This window comes from Erpetoichthys calabaricus, chromosome 1 (genome assembly GCF_900747795.2).
Source record: "Erpetoichthys calabaricus chromosome 1, fErpCal1.3, whole genome shotgun sequence".
NCBI lineage: Eukaryota > Metazoa > Chordata > Cladistia > Polypteriformes > Polypteridae > Erpetoichthys > Erpetoichthys calabaricus.
The window spans coordinates 338,434,277-338,453,912 of NC_041394.2; the positions used below are offsets into that span (position 1 = coordinate 338,434,277).

Consider the following 19,636-nt stretch of genomic DNA (forward strand, 5'->3'; position numbering starts at 1 on the left):
TTTATTTAAGGATTCGTCTGTTTATTCCATTTGTTGTTCGTTTCAGAACTTTTTATGCAGCATAGAAAGACAGGGTGACGATAAAATCGAAAAAATTGAAAAGCTTCTGCAAAATCCGAGTAAAATAAATAAAGATTTCTGTTTTAAACGTTTTTCTTTGTACTTAAATCCCTAACACACTTTCAACCAAGGGAGAGTTTTCTGTTTAAAAGTAAATTGATATGTTTCCTTTGGATTAAACATTCATACCAAAGCATCACTTTGCAAAGGAGTTTGTCTAATCATTTGTCGTTTTAAAGGGTAGAATAGAAGGAAATGGCTGGCGGCGACGCGCAGGTTGATATCAACCAGAGCGAGCTAATACTCGTGCACGTAAATTGGCAACACAACGTATTGTGTGACGTCTTTAAGAGCGACGAAAACAGATTTCGTTTATCTCTATATAAACTTATGAGCAGTAAACTGGAAGCAGTGGAAATTCCGGTTGTATCATATGACTCAGGGGCAGGGGGTAAGTGATCCGAGCTCGGGTCTGTCACTAAATGGATGTGGGATTTTTCAGTTACTTCAGTCAGTGTTACGCGACTTGAATTGTAGGCTAGCGGAGTCTTAAGAACCCTACTCGACTGAATGTCTATTTGCCATTCATTATCCTCCGCTTGCGGCTCTCCGCACGTTACCTTGTCGATTTCCAATTTTACTTAAGAGCATCCGAACAAAACCTCCAGCGATTAATACTCATTATATGCTTTGTATTCTTTCAGTTAATGTCCTCCTGTGATCGCCAAATAGTTAAACTCGAGAAGGAGGCGACATCACAGAATTAACGTTTTGATACTTGTACTTCTTTTTTAGTTAAGAGAATGAAACATCTACAGTGCCACGCCGTTCAATCAAAGTTCAGCCATTGTATTCAAATAAACTTTTTTTTTCTAATTTAAGGTTAGTCTTTATTTTTCCATTGTGGTATGAAAGATGTATTTCGATTCTTTCCATTAAGCACGATGAGTATTTCCGCAATCCATGTCGTGCAGGATATTATTTTATGTTATTTTAATTACTCACATTGCAATAGTATATAACGTAAGTATTTATATGTTGTTACATTTACATGCACGGAATAAAAAAGCGAAGAAAACAGAATAAAACTTGGACTACTAATACTATTTAAATTAAGTTTACGTTAACTGAAATTGAAAAGCCTTAAAGTAAAAGATTTACTCAATCATTTGTTTTGGTGGCATAATAGATTTGCTAGTATAGTTGAGCTATTAAATAAATAAGTGCATTGCCAATGCCAATGATGACATCCTTCTCCATCCATCCATCCATTTTCCAACCCGCTGAATTCAAACACAGGGTCACGGGGGTCTGCTGGAGCCAATCCCAGCCAACACAGGGCAGGAACCAATCCTGGGCAGGGTGCCAACCCACCGCAGGACACACACAAACACACCCTCACACCAAGCACACACTAGGGCCAATTTAGAATCACCAATCCACGTAACCTGCATGTCTTTGGACTGTGGGAGGAAACCGGAGCGCCCGGAGGAAACCCACGCAGACAACATGCAAACTCCACGCAGGGAGGACCCGGGAAGCAAACCCAGGTCCCCAGATCTCCCAACTGCGAGGCAGCAGCGCTACCCACTGCGCCACCGTGCCGCCCATGACATCCTTCTGGAGAACCAAATCTTATAAGTATAAAATGTATCTAATATTATACTTTTAAAGTATTCGTCTAAGCTAAATAAGGTTTTATCAAAATATAATAGTATGTTGTAACTGTGTTAAAAAATCCAGCTCATCAGATCTTTTTTATGAAGGGCAAACAATTTTCATAGGTAGCTTACTAATTTTGTCTGGCGCTTAGTAGCCCAAACTGTAATCCACCAACTTTGCTAAAAATTAAATTGGGTATGCAATTCCATTTACTAGAAGGATTTTTAAGAAAAATTTTGATCCATCTAATTTTAATAGTGTGGTTGAGTGTGGAAAAGTTGGTGATATTACGTCTTCATCCAATATTAATTATAATTTTAAAACACCCATTTTAACGCCAATGCTTGCTCTTCTATATTGAAACAAAAAGAATCGCATTTTAATTTTATTTTGACCACATTTAAATATCCTTTTTACCTCAGCAAATTGTACCCTGTCTCTGTTTTTGACATTTCTGTTTATTGGTGCCAAAGTATGCATTTCTGTCTCTCTATAGTAGACAACTAGAAAATAAACACTAAGTGTTGCACTTATAATGACTTACATCGTTTTACTACACATGAGGAAGAAACTACCAGATTAAGTGGTGACATGATTGAATTCTTTACAATTATGAAAGGAATTAGTTCAGTGTATCAAAACTGTTACTTTAAAAGTGAGTTCAATAAGAACATGGGGGCACAGTTGGAAACTTGTTAAGGGCAAATTTTGTACAAATGTTAGGAAGTTTTTCTTCACTCAGACAACTATAGACACATGGAATAGGCTGCCACATAGTGGGGTAGACAGTTTGACTTGAAGGACATTCAAAACTCGATTTGATGTTGTTTTTAAGGAATTAATTGGATAGGATTGGCATGTTTTGTTGTGGTCAGTGGCCTGTTCATGTCAAAATGTTTATAATATTCTAAAGTTCTAACAGCTCAATTAAATGATCGCCTTCCTTCTGTTCACTAAAGCTCATATTTCCGATTACTTGTGGATATATATCAGGCTCCACTACAGTGATAGCAAACCCACATGAGGTAAGCGAACATTCCCAAAAGTAGCAGACAGGTTTAAATGAGTACAAACCCTTCAATTATCTAATATGTCCTCTGATAGTTTCATTTGTACAACTCATTTTGTTGCTTGTTGTTGAAATTTGTGAGGTGAAATTCCAACTCCTCTTTGTATCTGCCTTTGTAACATTTTTTTAAATTTATTGTTTTGATTTTATCATGATCAGTTCTTTTTATGGAGTACAAATTACAATACATAGTGAAAAAGTGCCTTACGATGGCTTCTGCTGTTAATGTCATTGTCTGAAACAATGATGGCTTCAATATTATACCATTAATTTGCTTTAATATGTGCTATGCTACTGCTTTGTTTCTACATACTTGTCATAGAAAATTCCTAAGCATGTCTCACGTTACACTAATATATGAACCAAACATGGCGGCCTGCCATACAGCACTTTTAACTGTAAAACACAATAATTCTGGTTTCCTAGACAGGGTCTAAATTAAACCAGGAAAAGGCCTTAATCTAGAATAGTTAATAATGGCTTAAAAATGGCTTCCTGAAACACTGATTAATTACCAATTACTAACACCTGGACTATGGAGTCACAAACTATAGTAAACAAGAGAAATTTAAACTCACCTGTGCTAATCTGAATTAGCTGCACCAAGGTTGCTTATAAAACATGGAATGGTTTTCAGAAAGGCTTAGAACTGTATGGAACTAGTCAAATTCAAGGAAAACCATCACAGCAAAATGGAGGCTATGATCAAAAAACCTTACTGAGCATGAGAAAACACTTTTAAAGCAAATGGTTCTGAGTCACCTCATCACTGAAAATAAACCGGAGAAATCAGCTCTGGAATCAAAAAAAAAAAAAGAATGCCTGTAAATCTATTTGTAATAAATTCAGTACAAATGAACAATCATCTACAGGAACAATACAACAACTTCATGTAAGAGTTGTCAGCTTTATTACCTTACTGTTTTATAAAATCACTGGGTTGACATTACAGTACTTGTTGAATAATGGCGTTGTGGAAGAATATACCTGGGTATAACGTTAAACTGCATGTGGACCTGCAAGTGTTCCTCCAACTTGCAAGGAAGACTTAGGGATTGGTGGCAGGATTGTCACTCTAGCCACCGTAAAAACTTCACGCAGCTCCGAAATGACAGACAGGACTCCTTTCTGCTCTCCATGGGAGTAGTTCTGCTGCAGCTGCCCATAGGAAAGCTGCTCGCATTATGAAGGGGATGTGGGAGAGGCCTCAGGAGCCTCAGTCTCAGAAGAGTTGAAACCATCGGAAAGCCAGTGGGATCAGGGATTGGAACTGGTGTGTTGCTGAGACGTCACAATTGCAAAGCAGCACTTGGCTCCCAATTTTAGGCGACCTATCCGGGTAGGTGCATGAATCGTCTTGTGTCTCCGGCATGATGATCATCTCCCTCTGCTTTTGGAGTAGCTTTGTAAACTCTGCATTTCAGTGGCGGCACTCACTGATGTGTGTAGACCTGAGACTGGCCAGATCTCTGTAGGTGGGTATACCTTTTATTGGCTTGGTCACTCTGATGGCTGTCATACTAAGGCAGTAGCTATTGCTGTAGCGGATCGGCTCCTTCCGATGGTGTCCAATGTCTCTCTCTCCTTCCAGCAAGAGTATTATGAGACTCTGATTAAGGCTCTCTCTGGGTGCCTTATCTGTTGTCTTCAGTGTATGCTCTGACAATGGTGAGTGATGTCTCGGTGAGGGAGACATTTGATTTGCAATTTCACTTGGTGGCTCCATGTTATTTGACTTTGAAAAGGATCAGAGGCTGTGGATCACTGGATCATGGTTCCAGCACCCTAAGCCACATCGTTGGACTTTGTACTCCAGTATTGGTGGTGTGGTGAAGGAGATCAATCACATCCTTGTGGCCATATGCTGGAGGCTCCTACAGAACTGTAGGGTCTACAGAAGTGTCCATTTTGTGAATTTTGACCACAGAATTGTTGTTGCCACTCTGAAGATCCAGCTTAGGTCCATTAAGTTATCGCCTACTAGGAGAACAAGGCTGCACCTGGCTAGACCCCAAGATCAGGCTGTTTCTAATGAGTTTGCACACAGTTTGTGTGAGGAACTTGAGGACTTGGGTGTGACTGCTGATCCTAATGTGATGTGGGAGACCTTCTGTGACAAAACCCTGAACGTTGCTGAGGGTTGTGTTGGTGTTGCCGGTGTTCCCAGAAGGAAGTGTTTAATCTTGCATGTTACCCTGGATTTCATCTTGAAGAGACGCATTGCACAGATTGATGGCAGCACTTGTCTGTACCATGAACTGAGAAGGATGAATGTGAGGGCTCTGAGAGCAGATAAAGTGGTGTTCATTAAAGGAATCTGATCAAGTGACCCACCATCTACGGTCTTGTGACCAATGTCCTGCTTACAGAGGAATCAAAGCATTATGCACATCAGAATCTGTTCCCTGGAGTGTCACTGTCAGGGTTGGTGATAGAACAGTCCTTATTGATGATACTGCAATTGTAAAGTGCTGGGCTGGCTACTTTGAGCAACTGTTTAAAGCTGATCCTCCGGCTAGGACGTTGGACATCTCTGGGTTCAAAGTTCTTGAGGCTGATCCTCCAATTAACTATGAACCACCCAATCTCACTGAAATTGCACAGATGGTAAACCAGCTGAGTGTAGGGAAGACTGCAATAATTTCTGGTATCTGGGGTGATCCTTTCCAGGCTGGTGTTAATGCTGTCTTCCTGTGATTGCAAGTAATCTTTACTTCCATTTGGTAGACAGGTGTCATCCCAAGGTACTGGAAAAAAGGACTTCCTGTCCTTATCTATAAAGGCAAGGGTGATCACCTGGATTGTGGCAACTACAGGTTGACAACACTGCTCTTGGTGCCAGATAAGGTCCTGGATAGGGTCATCCACATTAGGATCTGTGATCACTTGCTTACCTACCATTGACTGGATCAGTCTGGTTTTACACCTAAGAAGTCTACCATCGACCGCATCCTGGCACTGAGGGTTCTCATGGAGTGCAAACACAAATATTGAGAATCTCTTTGCAGCTATTGTAAATTTTCATAAATCGTTTGACTCAGTTGATCGATCTGCCCTGTGGGACATACTGAGACTTCACGGGATCCACCCAAAGTTGCTGGATATCATGGCTGGCCTCTACATTGGTACTGTGAGTGCTGTACAGATTGCCTTTTTTCCCAGTTGATTCTGGGGTTCATCAGGGGTGTGTTATTACTCCTACTCTGTTCAATCTTTGCATGGAGTGGGTGTTGGGCAGTCGTGGGGTTTAGCAGCAGTGGGACATCTTTTGGTGAAGAAAGATTGACCGATCTTGACTTTGTCAGTGATGTTGTGATGTTCACAGAGTCAATGGAGGCTGTGATCGGGGCTCTCGAGAGACTGAACGAGGAGTCCAAGTGTCTGGGCTTGCAAGTGTCCTGATGAAAACTAAGATCCAGGTCTTTAATGAACTCTTGGGCACAGCCATCAGCAGTATGTCTGTCTGAGGAGAAAATGTCGACCTCATTGAGAGGTTTACGTACCTCGGCAGTGACATTCATGTCTCTGGTGACTCTTCCTATGAAGTCAGTAGACGGATTGGAAGAGCATATGGGCTCATGAGGTGGCTATAAAGTGTTGTGTGGCGCTCCAAATAACTTTGCAAAAGGACAAAGGTCCAAGTCTTTAGAGTCATGGTGCTTCCTGTTTTGCTATATAGGTGTGAGACATGGATGCTATCCAGTGGACTGAGACGAAGACTGGACTTTTTTGGTACTGTGTCTCTTTGGTGAATCTGTGGATACTGCTGGTTTGAATTTGTGTTGAAAGAGTGATTGCTCACAGAGTCCCGAAGGCACATTATCTGCATTGTGAGGGAGCATCAGTTATGGCACTATCGCCATGTGGGACAATTCCCAGAGAGTGATCTGGCTCACAGGATCCTCATTGTTGAGGACCTGAGTGGCTGGACTAGAGTAAGGGGATGCCCACGTAACACCTGGCTGTGGCAGATAGAGGTTCATTTCCGAGGAGTGGGACTGAACTGTATGTCTGCTTGGGAGGGTTGCCAACCAGGATCCTGAGCTGTTTCATCATGTAATTGGGTGTGGCAATGCGCTGTACTAGTGCATGCTCCCCAACCTGACCAGACCTGGAAGAATAGAAAAATAAACCTCAAAAAAACTGATGTTAAAGCCTGAATACAGATATTTAAGACTGGTGGAGGACCTGCAATAAAAGAAACTGACCATTTGGATGAGTTACTGACAGGAATAATGGAGAGCCAACAAGCTTTGGAGAACATACCATGACCTTCTAGACAGTTCAAATGACTGATCACACATGCTACACTAGCGTTTCTATACCTTTAAATATTTGCGACCTGAGTTTTCATAACAGTTTTAATCGCGCCCCCCTAACGTTTTTTTGAAACCCTAATAAAATTTATTCCTATATTTTTGCTGCTGATACACCACTAAAAGTTTAAAATTTCTCTACGAATAGCGAAATTACACCACATATGGCAACATTTGCTCCCCCTTTTTTGTTACTTCGGGGGCGTACCCCACAGTTTGAGAACCGCTGTGCTACACCAAGAATGTGAGGACATTTCACTTTGCCTTTTCTTTCTCCCCTTTCAAACTTTCATTTTTTATTTGTTGTCTGATATGAAACATCTCATGTAATCTACTGTACATTTAAGTGACCATACATATGAAATTTTCTTGTTTTAAGGAGAAAGTCTTATGGATAGAACTGAAGAGCTGCAAGGTGGTTTACTGTCCACATTTGCAAAAGCAAGGGCAGCAGTTTCTGCCAATACTGATCACCTAAAAATAAGACTCACTATCCATGAAAGGCTGGCTGTTAAATTTCACAAATATAATCTAAAATATCTTATGGAGAAGCACGAAATGAAAATGAAAATACTGCAAGTAGAACTAGAAATGAAGAGGAAGGAGAGAGGGAGATTCAAATGTCAATCCATGAATTTCTGAAATAAATATTGTTTTTTTACCACATGTTGGATGTTATGGCTGTGTCTGTAACATAGCAGACAAAGTATACGCTTTTATTTTTAAAATATATTTTATTTGCTCACTACTTGTGAAAATGTATCTGATCTGAGCAGAAGAATGAAAATAATGTCAAAAATATCTACTTAATGTGGTGCAATGAAAAAGCATCTCTGTAGGCAAGTCCTTCTCTGGTCTGTGGTAAATGGTGGTACATCTGGATTGTCATCCTCTTATGTTTGAGGATATGGGCATTCATGCTGTTTTAGACAGTTGAGAAGAACAGTTGTTGCAATGATGACAATGCAGTATCTTCTTGGTTTTAACCAAAGTGTTTTCCAGAAGCACTGAAAATGACTCTTCCAAACATGCATTCTACTAGTGCGCTAGTGCACATATGAGTCTGGTGGTAGCGCCATTGCTTAGTTGTTGGGTGCAAGTATGGTGTGAACAAAATATTTTTCTGAGCATACTCGCCGTCACCAAGCAATATTCCATATGATCTCCTTTTACAAACTGACTATATATAGATGAGTTATGGAAAATCTACGAATCATCAGTTGCACCTTTCCAAAGTGCAACAATGTTTGAAAACTCTAACCGAGGAGAGCATACACCTTGGACATTTACGGAAAACCAGGTCTTTCAGTTTCTGTAATCCTCGGCATCTGGAGTACAGGGATGTTTTTATGGGAATATGGGTTCCATCTATGCAGCCTATGACTTCCAGGAAGTTCCCACATTCATGGTATTGTAGTACCTTGTAGTTCACCTGGGATGTTGCATCAGGGAAATGTATGTATTGTCCTCCTAAATCACAAATGGCCCTGCATGCTCTATAAAATGATGTTACACACTTGGTTCACTGACACCATATAAATCCCCAGTTTATCAGTGAAATTTGCCACATGCTAGAAAGCTTAACGTTATGAACACCTGGAGAAAAACTAATACATGCCATCCACTGATGAAAGCCTGGGTTCCAAAAGTGAAATACCCTTCATAGCATGTACTTTATGCATTTAAAAACTAATTTAATCAAAATGTTGCAAAGCGTCATTTCTGTCGACTATAACTTAGCTAGATGGTGGTACTCTTTGATCTTTATTGACATAGTCCAAGTAATCCACATATCTTCTGTGACAAATGGTCTTAATCTGTATTTAAACCTGCCTCCGTGGATGTTTAATTTAAGATGTTATTTACTCCTGGAGTAGCTCTATTCTTCTTTCAGGAAATCGGCTCACTTAATTTGGGAGTAGGCTAAGTCTAGAACTATTTCTAACCATGACTGAAGAAACAGACTTCAGTTAGACTGGTTTAAAATGTCTTTTAGTCAAGGATTAGGCTTTATCTCAGTTTGGGAAACCATCCTAATATGTGTAAATCAAGTAGTTAATACTAATATTGGTCTTTCACTCCACACATTTTTTTAACACCTGATAAAATTGATATGAAAAGTGCTGAGTTACTGTCAACATACTGTAGCATGATGTCTCTGAATTGTTGGACTTTGTGCAAATCTTAGCTGGTACAGTGCTATAAAGTGAAATAAGTTTTTTTTTTTTTTTAAGTACAGATGTACTGTGGTGTAATTTGAATAAAATAAAATGTTGTTCTTTCAACAGCAAGGAAGAAGCAACTGCCCTTTGCTGTAACACCAAGATGGATGTGAAAGAGGAGATGTGTGAGGCTGGTATATATACTGTGGATAAAATGACTCTGAGTATTAAGGAGGAGGACAGTGGATGGGAGTCTGTCCTCTCTAACCAGGATAGTCTAGGTATTAAGGATGAGGATTATGAATTGGTGACTGTAGGTGTAAAAGAAGAAGCAGAGGAGACCTCATCTATCAGCATTGAGATGCATAAGCAAAAAATAATGGCAAGTGTCAAGAAAGATGATACCTATTCAGAGTTGGATCTTCATTATGGATGTCAAGATAGAGTAGTGACTGGGTTAGTCTCTTCTCAAAGCAGACATTGCTCATCTCCAGAGCATTTTATCAATGTACGGTCTGAATACTTGCAGTCCGACACCAAGATGATTGAGGAAGTTTCTTCAGATAAAACTCAAGAAGAACAGACACCAGCTACAAATTATACTGGAGGAAGTAAGTATAAAATAAACATTTGTATACATTTTAAGTTTGGGAGTACAGGCTTGACAGGGAGGGTTTAGTGGTTTTTATGAGAGATTTGAAAATGTTTAGTTTTTTATGGTGAAAAGTCCCAGGGGGCCCCAGAGACTGCAGGTTTTCATTCTAACCCTTTTCTTAATTAGTGACCTGTTTTTGCAGCTAATTAACTTCTTTTGAATTAATTTTATTTAACTTGCTATTGAAGACTTAGAACCCTTAATTATTATTGTTTTCCTTAATTAGCAGCCAAACAATAATGAGATACAAAATGAGCCAAACATGACAGCTAACTGTGTCCATCATGCAATATCTGAAAATAAAGAAAGGTGAAGGCCTCAGAAATTTTGATCTGCTCAGGTCCCCAAAACATTTTGTCAGTGCTCTTAGAAAAGAAAAATTCTGCAATGTCAGAACTGTATGCTATTGCACAGTGAGAGCAGCAACAAGCCATGGAATTAAAGAATGGAGTTAATTAACAACAAGAATCGGTGCCTAATTAAGCAATTGGTTGGAGTTTCAGGCCCTGACTTAGGTGGCCTTCTGTTGGCTCACTCACTTCAAATTTAATTTCTGTTTGGGTGCCATTTAAAGAAAGGAACAAAGAAGAAATTCAGGGGAAGAAATCTTAAAAAAACAAGCCAATTAAAATTAATTCAAAAGAAGTTAATTAGCAGCAAAAACCGGTCACTAATTAAGGGTGAGAATGAAAACCTACAGCCACTGGGGCCCTCCAGGACCGGATTTGGGGACCCCTGATTTAGATGCTTATCTCATACTTTGCTTTGGTCACACCATGTGGTTGAAGGCTGTACTGCAGCTTGACGTTGAGGTTTCACACTCAGTAGTCAGCTTTTGTTTATGAGGCAGTTGGTGATCAGCAAGTACCTTTTTCAAGACAAATGCGTTGCTTTAAGTGTGATGTCCCTCTGTCTTTGCAGCTTGCTTTCCATTTGCAAAGCTTGGACTCATGCAGCATTCTCGTTGCAGCTAGTCTTCCACTCTTACAGTCAAGCACAAAGTTACCCTCTTGAGGAGCGTCACCACTCTTTGTTGCATTAACTTCCTAGGCAGTAGGCTTTCTGCCTTGGGGCCAAATTTATAGCCAGGCAGGGAGTTCAGATCTAATGGTTAGAATGGGTTATGAAAGAAATAGTTGACCTTTTACCATTGGTTTCTTGGGTACACTTAAGCCCAACCTTTTGGTTGATAAATGGTGCAAAGTTTTGTCCATTAAGGTTGCCAATGGTTATGATATGTCTTTGTTGACTGACTGCAGCAATCTGTGTAAGACTAAGACACCACCAAATACCATTTGCCTGGAATTGACCAGTCATGTCAGATGACACCCAGATGTTCCATTTCAAAGAGGGGGCCTGGGAGAAGAATTTACTCTTTAGCCAAGGTGTCAGAAAAGAACGTCTGGATCCTGCCTCTTAAGAAAAAGACTTGTGTGCCAAAGAGTTTAGTGCCAGTTTTTTCTTACAGATATTAAGTGCGGCGGCTGAGGCTTGCCATTCTGTAAAATCTTTGTTTCCTGTCTAAAGGCCCACAACCATCCTCTTGCAATAAAGAACACCTGCTCTTTTTACATTCTCTCCCATACTCTGAACTTGCCAGGGCAGGAGTGTAAAGTTACTCATAAAAGTTCACAAAGGAGAAGATGGACAAATGGCAGCTTAAGAAGGAAGAAGGAATGAGCATCAGGGCAGAATTGAAAAGCAGGGAGCTTGTCGCAACAAATACAGAATTTCTATCCCTAAACTTACCCTAATAAATTGTCATTTCGACGCCAACAATACTAATGTCAATCCCAGACAATTAACACAGTATACCTCTTGATGCCCAATTTGATTATAAGAGTCAAGCTGCAGACAGACCAGATCATGCTGCCACTTCACTATTCCAGCTTCTCAGGTGAAAGTGTATGTGGCCGAGACATTGGTGGACTGAGGTTTTTTTTTTTTTTTTAATATTGTTTGGATTCACATAAGAAGTAGTAAGGGAGTTTGTTTTCTGTTTTCCAACTTTCTCCAGCTCTATACTTTTAATGAAGCAGTCTTTTCTTGACTTTTATACTTTCATATGATTGGATTCTTGTGCTTCTTTTACAAATGAACATTCAGTTATCTGAGTAACCCCATACATGCAGAGGAAACCCAAGGTGAGAATAAACCGACTTCACTAAGAATCTAATTTGATACCTTACATGTAGACCTTGTTGGATATTGTTCAATTCTAAGAGAAAATAAACAAATAAATAACAATGTCTTTTATTACAATCAGGATAGGTACTTAAAGGAGGAGCTCATGGTTGAACTCAGTTGGTTTTACATTTTTACAACTGATTAATAATAATCTGGTTATCTTAAGAATAACATTTTTCAATGATTATTTTTTTTGTATTCACATACAGTGGATTTGTTATACATTTTTGTGATTAAGAATGGAAGGGTTTTTTTTTATTTCAATGAATAATTTACCCCAGTTTTTGCAATAATGTATTAAATCTGAACAATAAATTTTAATGTTCTTTTACATGCACATTCTAGTTTGTTATGCAGAGAAGTTTAAAGGTGATTGGTGGAATTTGAAATATTTTCTTGAAGATTCAAAAATGCACTCTATATCTGCAGTCAGTGTAAAAGTGAAAGTTGCTGAATTCATTATGCAAGGCATAGGAGAGAATTTATAACAAGATCAATGGTATAAAGTTCTGTACACCAATATTACTGTTAATGTGTATGGTGTTTGTTTACCAGTGTTGGGAGGAATTTGAGGGAACAGGCTTTTACAGTGGGGTCCAGCCCAAAAAATATCTATAATCTAGCCCCATGTTAAATATATTTAGATAGATAGATAGATACTTTATTAATCCCAAGGGGAAATTCACATTCTCCAGCAGCACCATACTGATACAAAAAACAATATTAAATTAAAGATTGATAATAATACAGGTAAAAACAGACAATAACTTTGTATAATGTTAACGTTTACCCCCCATCCCGGGTGGAATTGAAGAGTCGCATAGTTTGGGGGAGGAACGATTTTTTCAGTCTGTCAGTGAAGCAGGACATTGACAGCAGTCTGTCGCTGAAGCTGCTCCTCTGTCTAGAGATGACACTGTTTAGTGGATGCAGTGGATTCTCCATAATTGATAGGAGCCTGCTGAGCGCCCGTTGCTCTGCCACAGATGTTAAACTGTCCAGCTCCATGCCAACAATAGAGCCTGCCTTCCTCACCAGTTTGTCCAGGCGTGAGGCGTCTTTCTTTTTAATGCTGCCTCCCCAGCACACCACCGCGTAGAAGAGGGCGCTCGCCACAACCGTCTGATGGAACATCTGCAGCATCTTATTGCAGATGTTGAAGGACGCCAGCCTTCTAAGGAAGTATAACTGGCTCTGTCCTTTCTTACACAGAGCATCAGTATGGGCAGTCCAGTCTAATTTATCATCCAGCTGCACTCCCAGGTATTTATAGGTCTGCACCCTCTGCACACAGTCACCTCTGATGATCACGGGGTCCATGAGGGGTCTGGGCCTCCTAAAATCCACCACCAGCTCCTTGGTTTTGCTGTTGTTCAGGTGTAGGTAGTTTGAGTCGCACCATTTAACAAAGTCATTGATTAGGTCCCTATACTCCTACTCCTGCCCACTCCTGATGCTGCCCACGATAGCAGTGTCATCAGTGAACGTTTGCACTTGGTAGGACTCCGAGTTGTATTGGAAGTCCGATGTACAGTATATAGGCTGAACAGGACCAGAGAAAGTAAAGTCCCTTGTGAGCTCCTGTGTTGCTGACCACAATGTCAGACGTGCAGTTCCCAAGACGCACATACTGAGGTCTGTCTTTAAGATAGTCCACGATCCATGCCACCAGGTATGAATCTACTCCCATCTCTGTCAGCTTGTCCCTAAGGAGCAGAGGTTGGACTGTGTAAATTTAATGACCCACTCTAGTAATTCATCCAAACAATTCATGTTAGACATTTTGTAGTCTTTTTATACTCAAGCCTGAAGTTGCCAACTGAGATTTAGAGGGATTCCTTGCCCACCTACATGTTCCCCAAATCCTTGGTACCTTAATAGAACCAGCTATACTGACTCACAAAAGAAAGTAAAGGAAAAAATAAAGATGATGGGGAGATGTGTGGGTCACAAAATAGGCAAAGGTCAAATCAAAAATCAAAATGTACTTTACACCAGAGCTAAAATACAATCAAAACTTTGTAGTCAATATAACAAGAGCAGAGATTCAATGACTAGGAAAATTAAAAGAAAATGGTTACAGTACAGCAATTCAAGGGATCTATCTGTCAGAATCGTATAATACTTAGAATGACCTTGTTGTAGAATAAAATCCCAAACCAATAATATCCAAAGCCAGGCAGTCACACAGAGTCCAAAAGCCATCTTGTTTCAGTTTAGACTTGTACTATAGGCAATAAAAAGCCGTGTTCTGTCCACAGAGAGAACTGCTGTTTCTGAGTCAGAGGATATTTTTTATACATAGCTTAACATAGAAAGATACTTTGACACGTCTGATTATGCTACTTTGGCCCTTCAAAAATGTCCACTTCTCATTAATGTCTGCCTCTCCATGTCCCTTATTCATTATGCTATCAGTTAGCGCCACTTGGCATATTGCTGTGTTGGTCTTCTGGCTTTTAAACCATGCCCTTCTTTTTACTAATCCTCCACCCCATCATTGGAATCAGCCTTCACTGTGCCAGTTCATTGGTGGAGTATAAGACTCAGTGCTTATCATTACATTCCAGTATTGTAACTGCCCAACAATTCAATGCCATTCAGTACTTAAAAGTGCTTAAACTATATTGGTGAGATTACAATATGCTTAAAAATAATAACATCTTTTAAGGTACAGAATCACATAGTAAAATAAGTGCTTAATTAAAATTAATCATATTATACATTCTACTTTCTGTGCATACTGTATTCTAATTATCCAGTGTGATTGTATATAAAAATAGCAAATAAATATTCATGTAGATATATTTTCATAACCTTTATACCTTTGCCCAACTGATGTCATAGACATGCACCCTCCAGGAAAACGGCTGATACATTAATGCAAAATGGCAGTCCCATAGAGAAAAACAAAACGGTGTCACAATAAAACACAAATAAAACCATAAATGTTGTCAAAGCTCATTATACAAAAATTAACTTCAAGTTCTGAATCTTACAAGTACAAAACCCCAGAAATAATGTATGATTTGCCTGGATTCCAGCAGAAATTTGCACAATATGTTTTATAATATTACAAGCCATAACACTAACTGGCTTAAAAGAAGCAGAATTCTCCTGGACACCTTGTATTGGTCCACAGCAGGGTCCAGGTGACCACCCAAGTTAAAAATGGAGTTTTGGAAACCTGTTCTGCTAAAGACAGTTAGGTATGAATATGAGTAATGCAGGAGGTGTTCAGTGTTAGAATCATCATCTTCGTCTGAATGCCCTAGCACACAGTAAAGACTAGAGGGTTGTCCTTTCGCCTTTGTATATTGTTTTTTATTTTTATCATTTTCTGTCTTACTTGCAGAAAACTGTTGATTGTGTCTTTTAGTGATCTTATTATTTCAACACTTATTTAAAAAAACAAAAACAAAACAAAACTAACCCTATATGATTAATCATATTTACCCAGGGCACATCCATGATGGGAGCAGATGAGATCTGTCCTACTTCTAATACCAAAACTGTGGCACCAGTTTGGAATTATTCAGTTTAACAACTTTATTGGAGCAATGCAGTTTTGTATGAAGTTATAGCAAAGTTCATTTATAATTACAGAGAAATCATCAAATATATAAGCTGTTCATGAAAAAAAAAATCTCTCAAGCAATTTTGCTTCTATTAGGTCAAGAAAATGATGAAGTATCTAGGGTACACAACATTCTCATGAACTTTTGACAAAACTATTTCTAAGTTAAAATTTTACTTAAATAAGGGGCTGGCTGTGTAATTTAATAATGTCTTCTACTTAGTTGAGTTATGTACTACTTGATGTTACTTGCAAAGGTTACAATAATGGTGATCATTGCACATTTATTGTCAGCATGGAGTAATTTTGAAAAATGTTTTCCTTATTAAGGGCATATTTCACATGCATGGCATGGATTTTACAAAATTAAATAGTCTTCAGTTATCATGGTATTAAAGAGCATCACTTTTTTACTGCCATAATTTGAATGAAATAGAACATTTCATTGTGAAAAATGTTGAAATGTGACCAACAATCTTGTTAACTGGGCATATCATATGTGATCTATTTAAATATTTAAACTTATTTGTTACAGTGTTTGTACTCTTGTGGTGAGTAGTTGTAATACAGAAAGAACAATGATCAAGTTGAGTGCTTTTGCTTTTAAAAGTGTGTTTTTAATCTCAACAAGCATTTATTTACTGTTGTGACTTAATGACAATAATAGTCCAGGTTGAAAATAAGATTTCATTTTTTTCTCTTAAACTTCATACAGGAGGCAAACCTCATTGTTCTGAATGTGGCAAGGAATTCTGCAACAAGGGTACTCTTCGGAGACACATTAGAGTTCACACTGGAGAGAAGCCATTTTGTTGCAATGAATGTGGAAAACGATTTTCATCAAAAAGCAATCTTCAAACACATATAAGAAGTCACACTGGTGAGAAACCATTTTGCTGTTCTGATTGTGACAAACAATTTTCACTGATGAGGAGTCTTCGTAGACACACAGCAGTTCACACTGGAGAGACGCTGTACTGTTGTTCAGAATGTGGTAAACAATTTTCACAAATAAGACTTCTACAGATACACAGAAGAATTCATAAAAAAGAGAAGAGATTCTGTTGCCCCCAGTGCAACAAGCAGTTTTCATTAAAGAGCAATCTTCAGACCCACATACGAATTCACACTGGAGAGAAGCCATACTGCTGTAATGAATGTGGCAAACAGTTTTCATTAAAGAGCAATCTTCAGACCCACACACGAATTCACACTGGAGAGAAGCCATTCTGCTGTAATGAATGTGGCAAACAGTTTTCACATGCAGTCAGTCTTCACATTCACATGGTAACTCATACAGGAGAGAAACCACACTGCTGTTTCGATTGTGGCAAACGATTTTCAGCAAAAAAGACTCTTCAGACCCACATAAGAATTCACACTGGAGAAAAACGCTGCTGCTGTTCTGAATGTGGCAAACAGTTTTTGCATATGAGCCATCTTAAGAGACACACAAGAGTTCATACAGGGGAGAAACCACACAGCTGTAATAAATGTGGCAAACAATTTTCTGACAGTAGTACTCTTCGAAGGCACACTAAAATTCACTGTCGAGAAAAGCCCTGAAGGACTAAGTTGGAGAATAATGAATTAAAGAAGGGAGGAAAGAGTCCAGACTAACCTTCTTAACACCAAGTGTTGATGATTAACCTCACAAGGTGGGTTCATTTTGTCAGAGGTTAAAGAAGTGAGGAAGGAGTCCAAAAATAACCGTCCTAACTCATCAAACCTTCATAAAGTTGTTTTCATTTTGTAAGATCTATGCAAAATCTCTTCAATGTAAAACTACTCTTATAATATGTAAGGATCTATCTTGCTGGTCACATCTCTCTCTACAAAAAGTTGCCACTCCCTGCCTCTTCACTAGGGTAGGTGAGGGTGGTACAAAATCTTAAGATAAAAAGACCATCTCCTGTGTTGTGACAGTTCAGAGGGATAGTGTTATTGGCCTCACCACAACAGAACATGCAAAATCACAAAAGTGCACCCTGAGTAAGAATTTAAAAGGACTGAACAGAGCGTAGGGTTCAAGCTGGAGAAAAAAATAAAACATTTTGCTGTACTAAATGTGGCAAACAATTCTGTCTTTCAGCACTTTTCAGAAACACTCAGGAATTCACACAAATTAGTTTGAGGCATTAATAAAAACAAAATGATAAAACAGGTTCATGTCAGTTCTGCCAGAAAATGCTAGTGGCGTCCATACCTTTAGTTGACAGTTGTGAGGTACTGATTGCTGAAAACACAAGAAAAGTTTCCAGACTTCAACATGAGAAATTCTCCAGAAATGCACTCCAGAAATAATAACGGAGAAGGAGGAGGTGCAATTCACATGGGACATTCAAGTTCCAACTGATAGAAACATTGATGCAGAATACTAAAAGTAATGCTCAGGGATAAACCATTTTTAGAGGTTGTGGATGACGGAAGTAATTAGTTCCAAGTAATTTTTCCATGCCAAGACTGGATAGGCAATAAAACAAAAATTGGAGATATCTCAGATGTGGAACAAACACACTGAAAATTATACCACTGGCCCTGAATGCATAGGTCCAATTAAAAGACACCCTCAGGCTCATCTCATTATCCTGTTAATTACCTTCATCATCCTGTCATACAAACTGCAAAATAATACTTTACAGGGTATAAAGCAGGTGCTACACTGATACCTGACAGGAAGTATCCAAGAATAAATGACTTAACAGCTGAACAAGTCATGAGTGAGGTTCATGCATCTGTTGACACTGCAAAATACAAACGGTCATTAGCAAAATGATCTCTGAGAAAGGTGACACTCCTAAGCAAATATTTAATAGTTAAAGTGAGAGAGACATAAAACCTGACAAAATACAAAGAAATGCATTCTGAGATGAGCTAGATGAGGAACAAAAAACTAAATTGTCCCAACTCTTCTTGAACCTGCAGAAGATTCCAGTCCCATTTGATGATCATCCCCTTAAAAACTAAACTGAAATTATACTAAACTTAAAGCTTTATCCTTAAAATCTAATTGAAATAAAATGGAGGAAAAACAAAACTGTGATGTTCTTATTTTTTTTTAATAAACCAGTTGTTGGTAACCTACTATCTACCATTCTTCCTTCTTACAACGTGACTACACGACCTCATTAACATGACACATGGCAGCACTTCACACAGAACCTGTTTTTTGTGTGGACACGCAGCAAAAGATTGTTGGTGAGTTCCTATCTTTTAGTATTTTCACTTTGGCACTGGCAGTGTATAATTGATTTGACAGTGGTCAGGTTTTTTGGGATGTTAAGGGGAAAAAAAATCAGACAAAAATACTTACAGTGATATCATGACAATGTCTGTAGAGAGGCTGAGGAGCATGATATTATGAAAAACCACAAGCCTACCCAAAAAGATAAAATGACAGACCATGCTGGTCCATAAACTTCAACATTGCATCAGAAGCTACCACTGAGTCACTTGAGCCAATCAAAAACTGAAAGAGAGGAATTGTGTTGACCTGGCTATTTATTAAATGTCCCGCAGGAAGTGTGAATGACATACCTTAGTGAGGTTTTGTAACAAATACTTTTGCTCAGGTGAATACTGAAGAATATACAAAAAGTACTTATGACATTTGTGATGTTTTTCTAAAGGCCTTCATGATAGACAGATAGATAGAACTTTGCATATATACACATCAGAACTGTGTCTTTAGAATATATTTTGACTTTTCAGAAAACACTAGCATGAAATGAAGACTGGAATGAGTTTGAGCCCTAAAAGTCGGTAATATGATCAGATGTTCAATTGCAGGAACTGCTGCAGTGATCTCCTCAGTTTCACAATGTTTACAGATGCAAACTGTAAGGACAACAAAAATAATGTGAAAGTTGTTACACTACCCTGTCGGTAGAGGTCACCATTTAGGCAAGCAAAGAACACTCTGACACCTTGTCTCATTACCCTCACCTC

General features: G+C 38.8%; 1 protein-coding gene across 1 annotated transcript; it reads left to right on the forward strand.

Annotated features, from left to right (window-relative positions):
- The first annotated feature begins 293 nt into the window (after positions 1 to 293).
- Positions 294 to 17,312, forward strand: LOC114667529 (gastrula zinc finger protein XlCGF52.1-like). Its single transcript, XM_028822856.2, has 3 exons — positions 294 to 511; positions 9,396 to 9,880; positions 16,404 to 17,312. The coding sequence occupies exons 2-3, from the start codon at positions 9,433 to 9,435 to the stop codon at positions 17,252 to 17,254; spliced, it is 1,299 nt and encodes a 432-aa protein (XP_028678689.1). The 5' UTR covers positions 294 to 511; positions 9,396 to 9,432; the 3' UTR covers positions 17,255 to 17,312.
- The last annotated feature ends 2,324 nt before the right edge of the window (positions 17,313 to 19,636 follow it).

Coding starts and splice junctions, on each gene's coding strand:
- LOC114667529 (XM_028822856.2), top strand. CDS start 9,433: ATGGATGTGAAAGAGGAGATGTGTGAGGCTGGTATATATACTGTGGAT. Junction 9,881..16,403: donor TACAAATTATACTGGAGGAA/GTAAGTATAAAA, acceptor AACTTCATACAG/GAGGCAAACCTCATTGTTCT.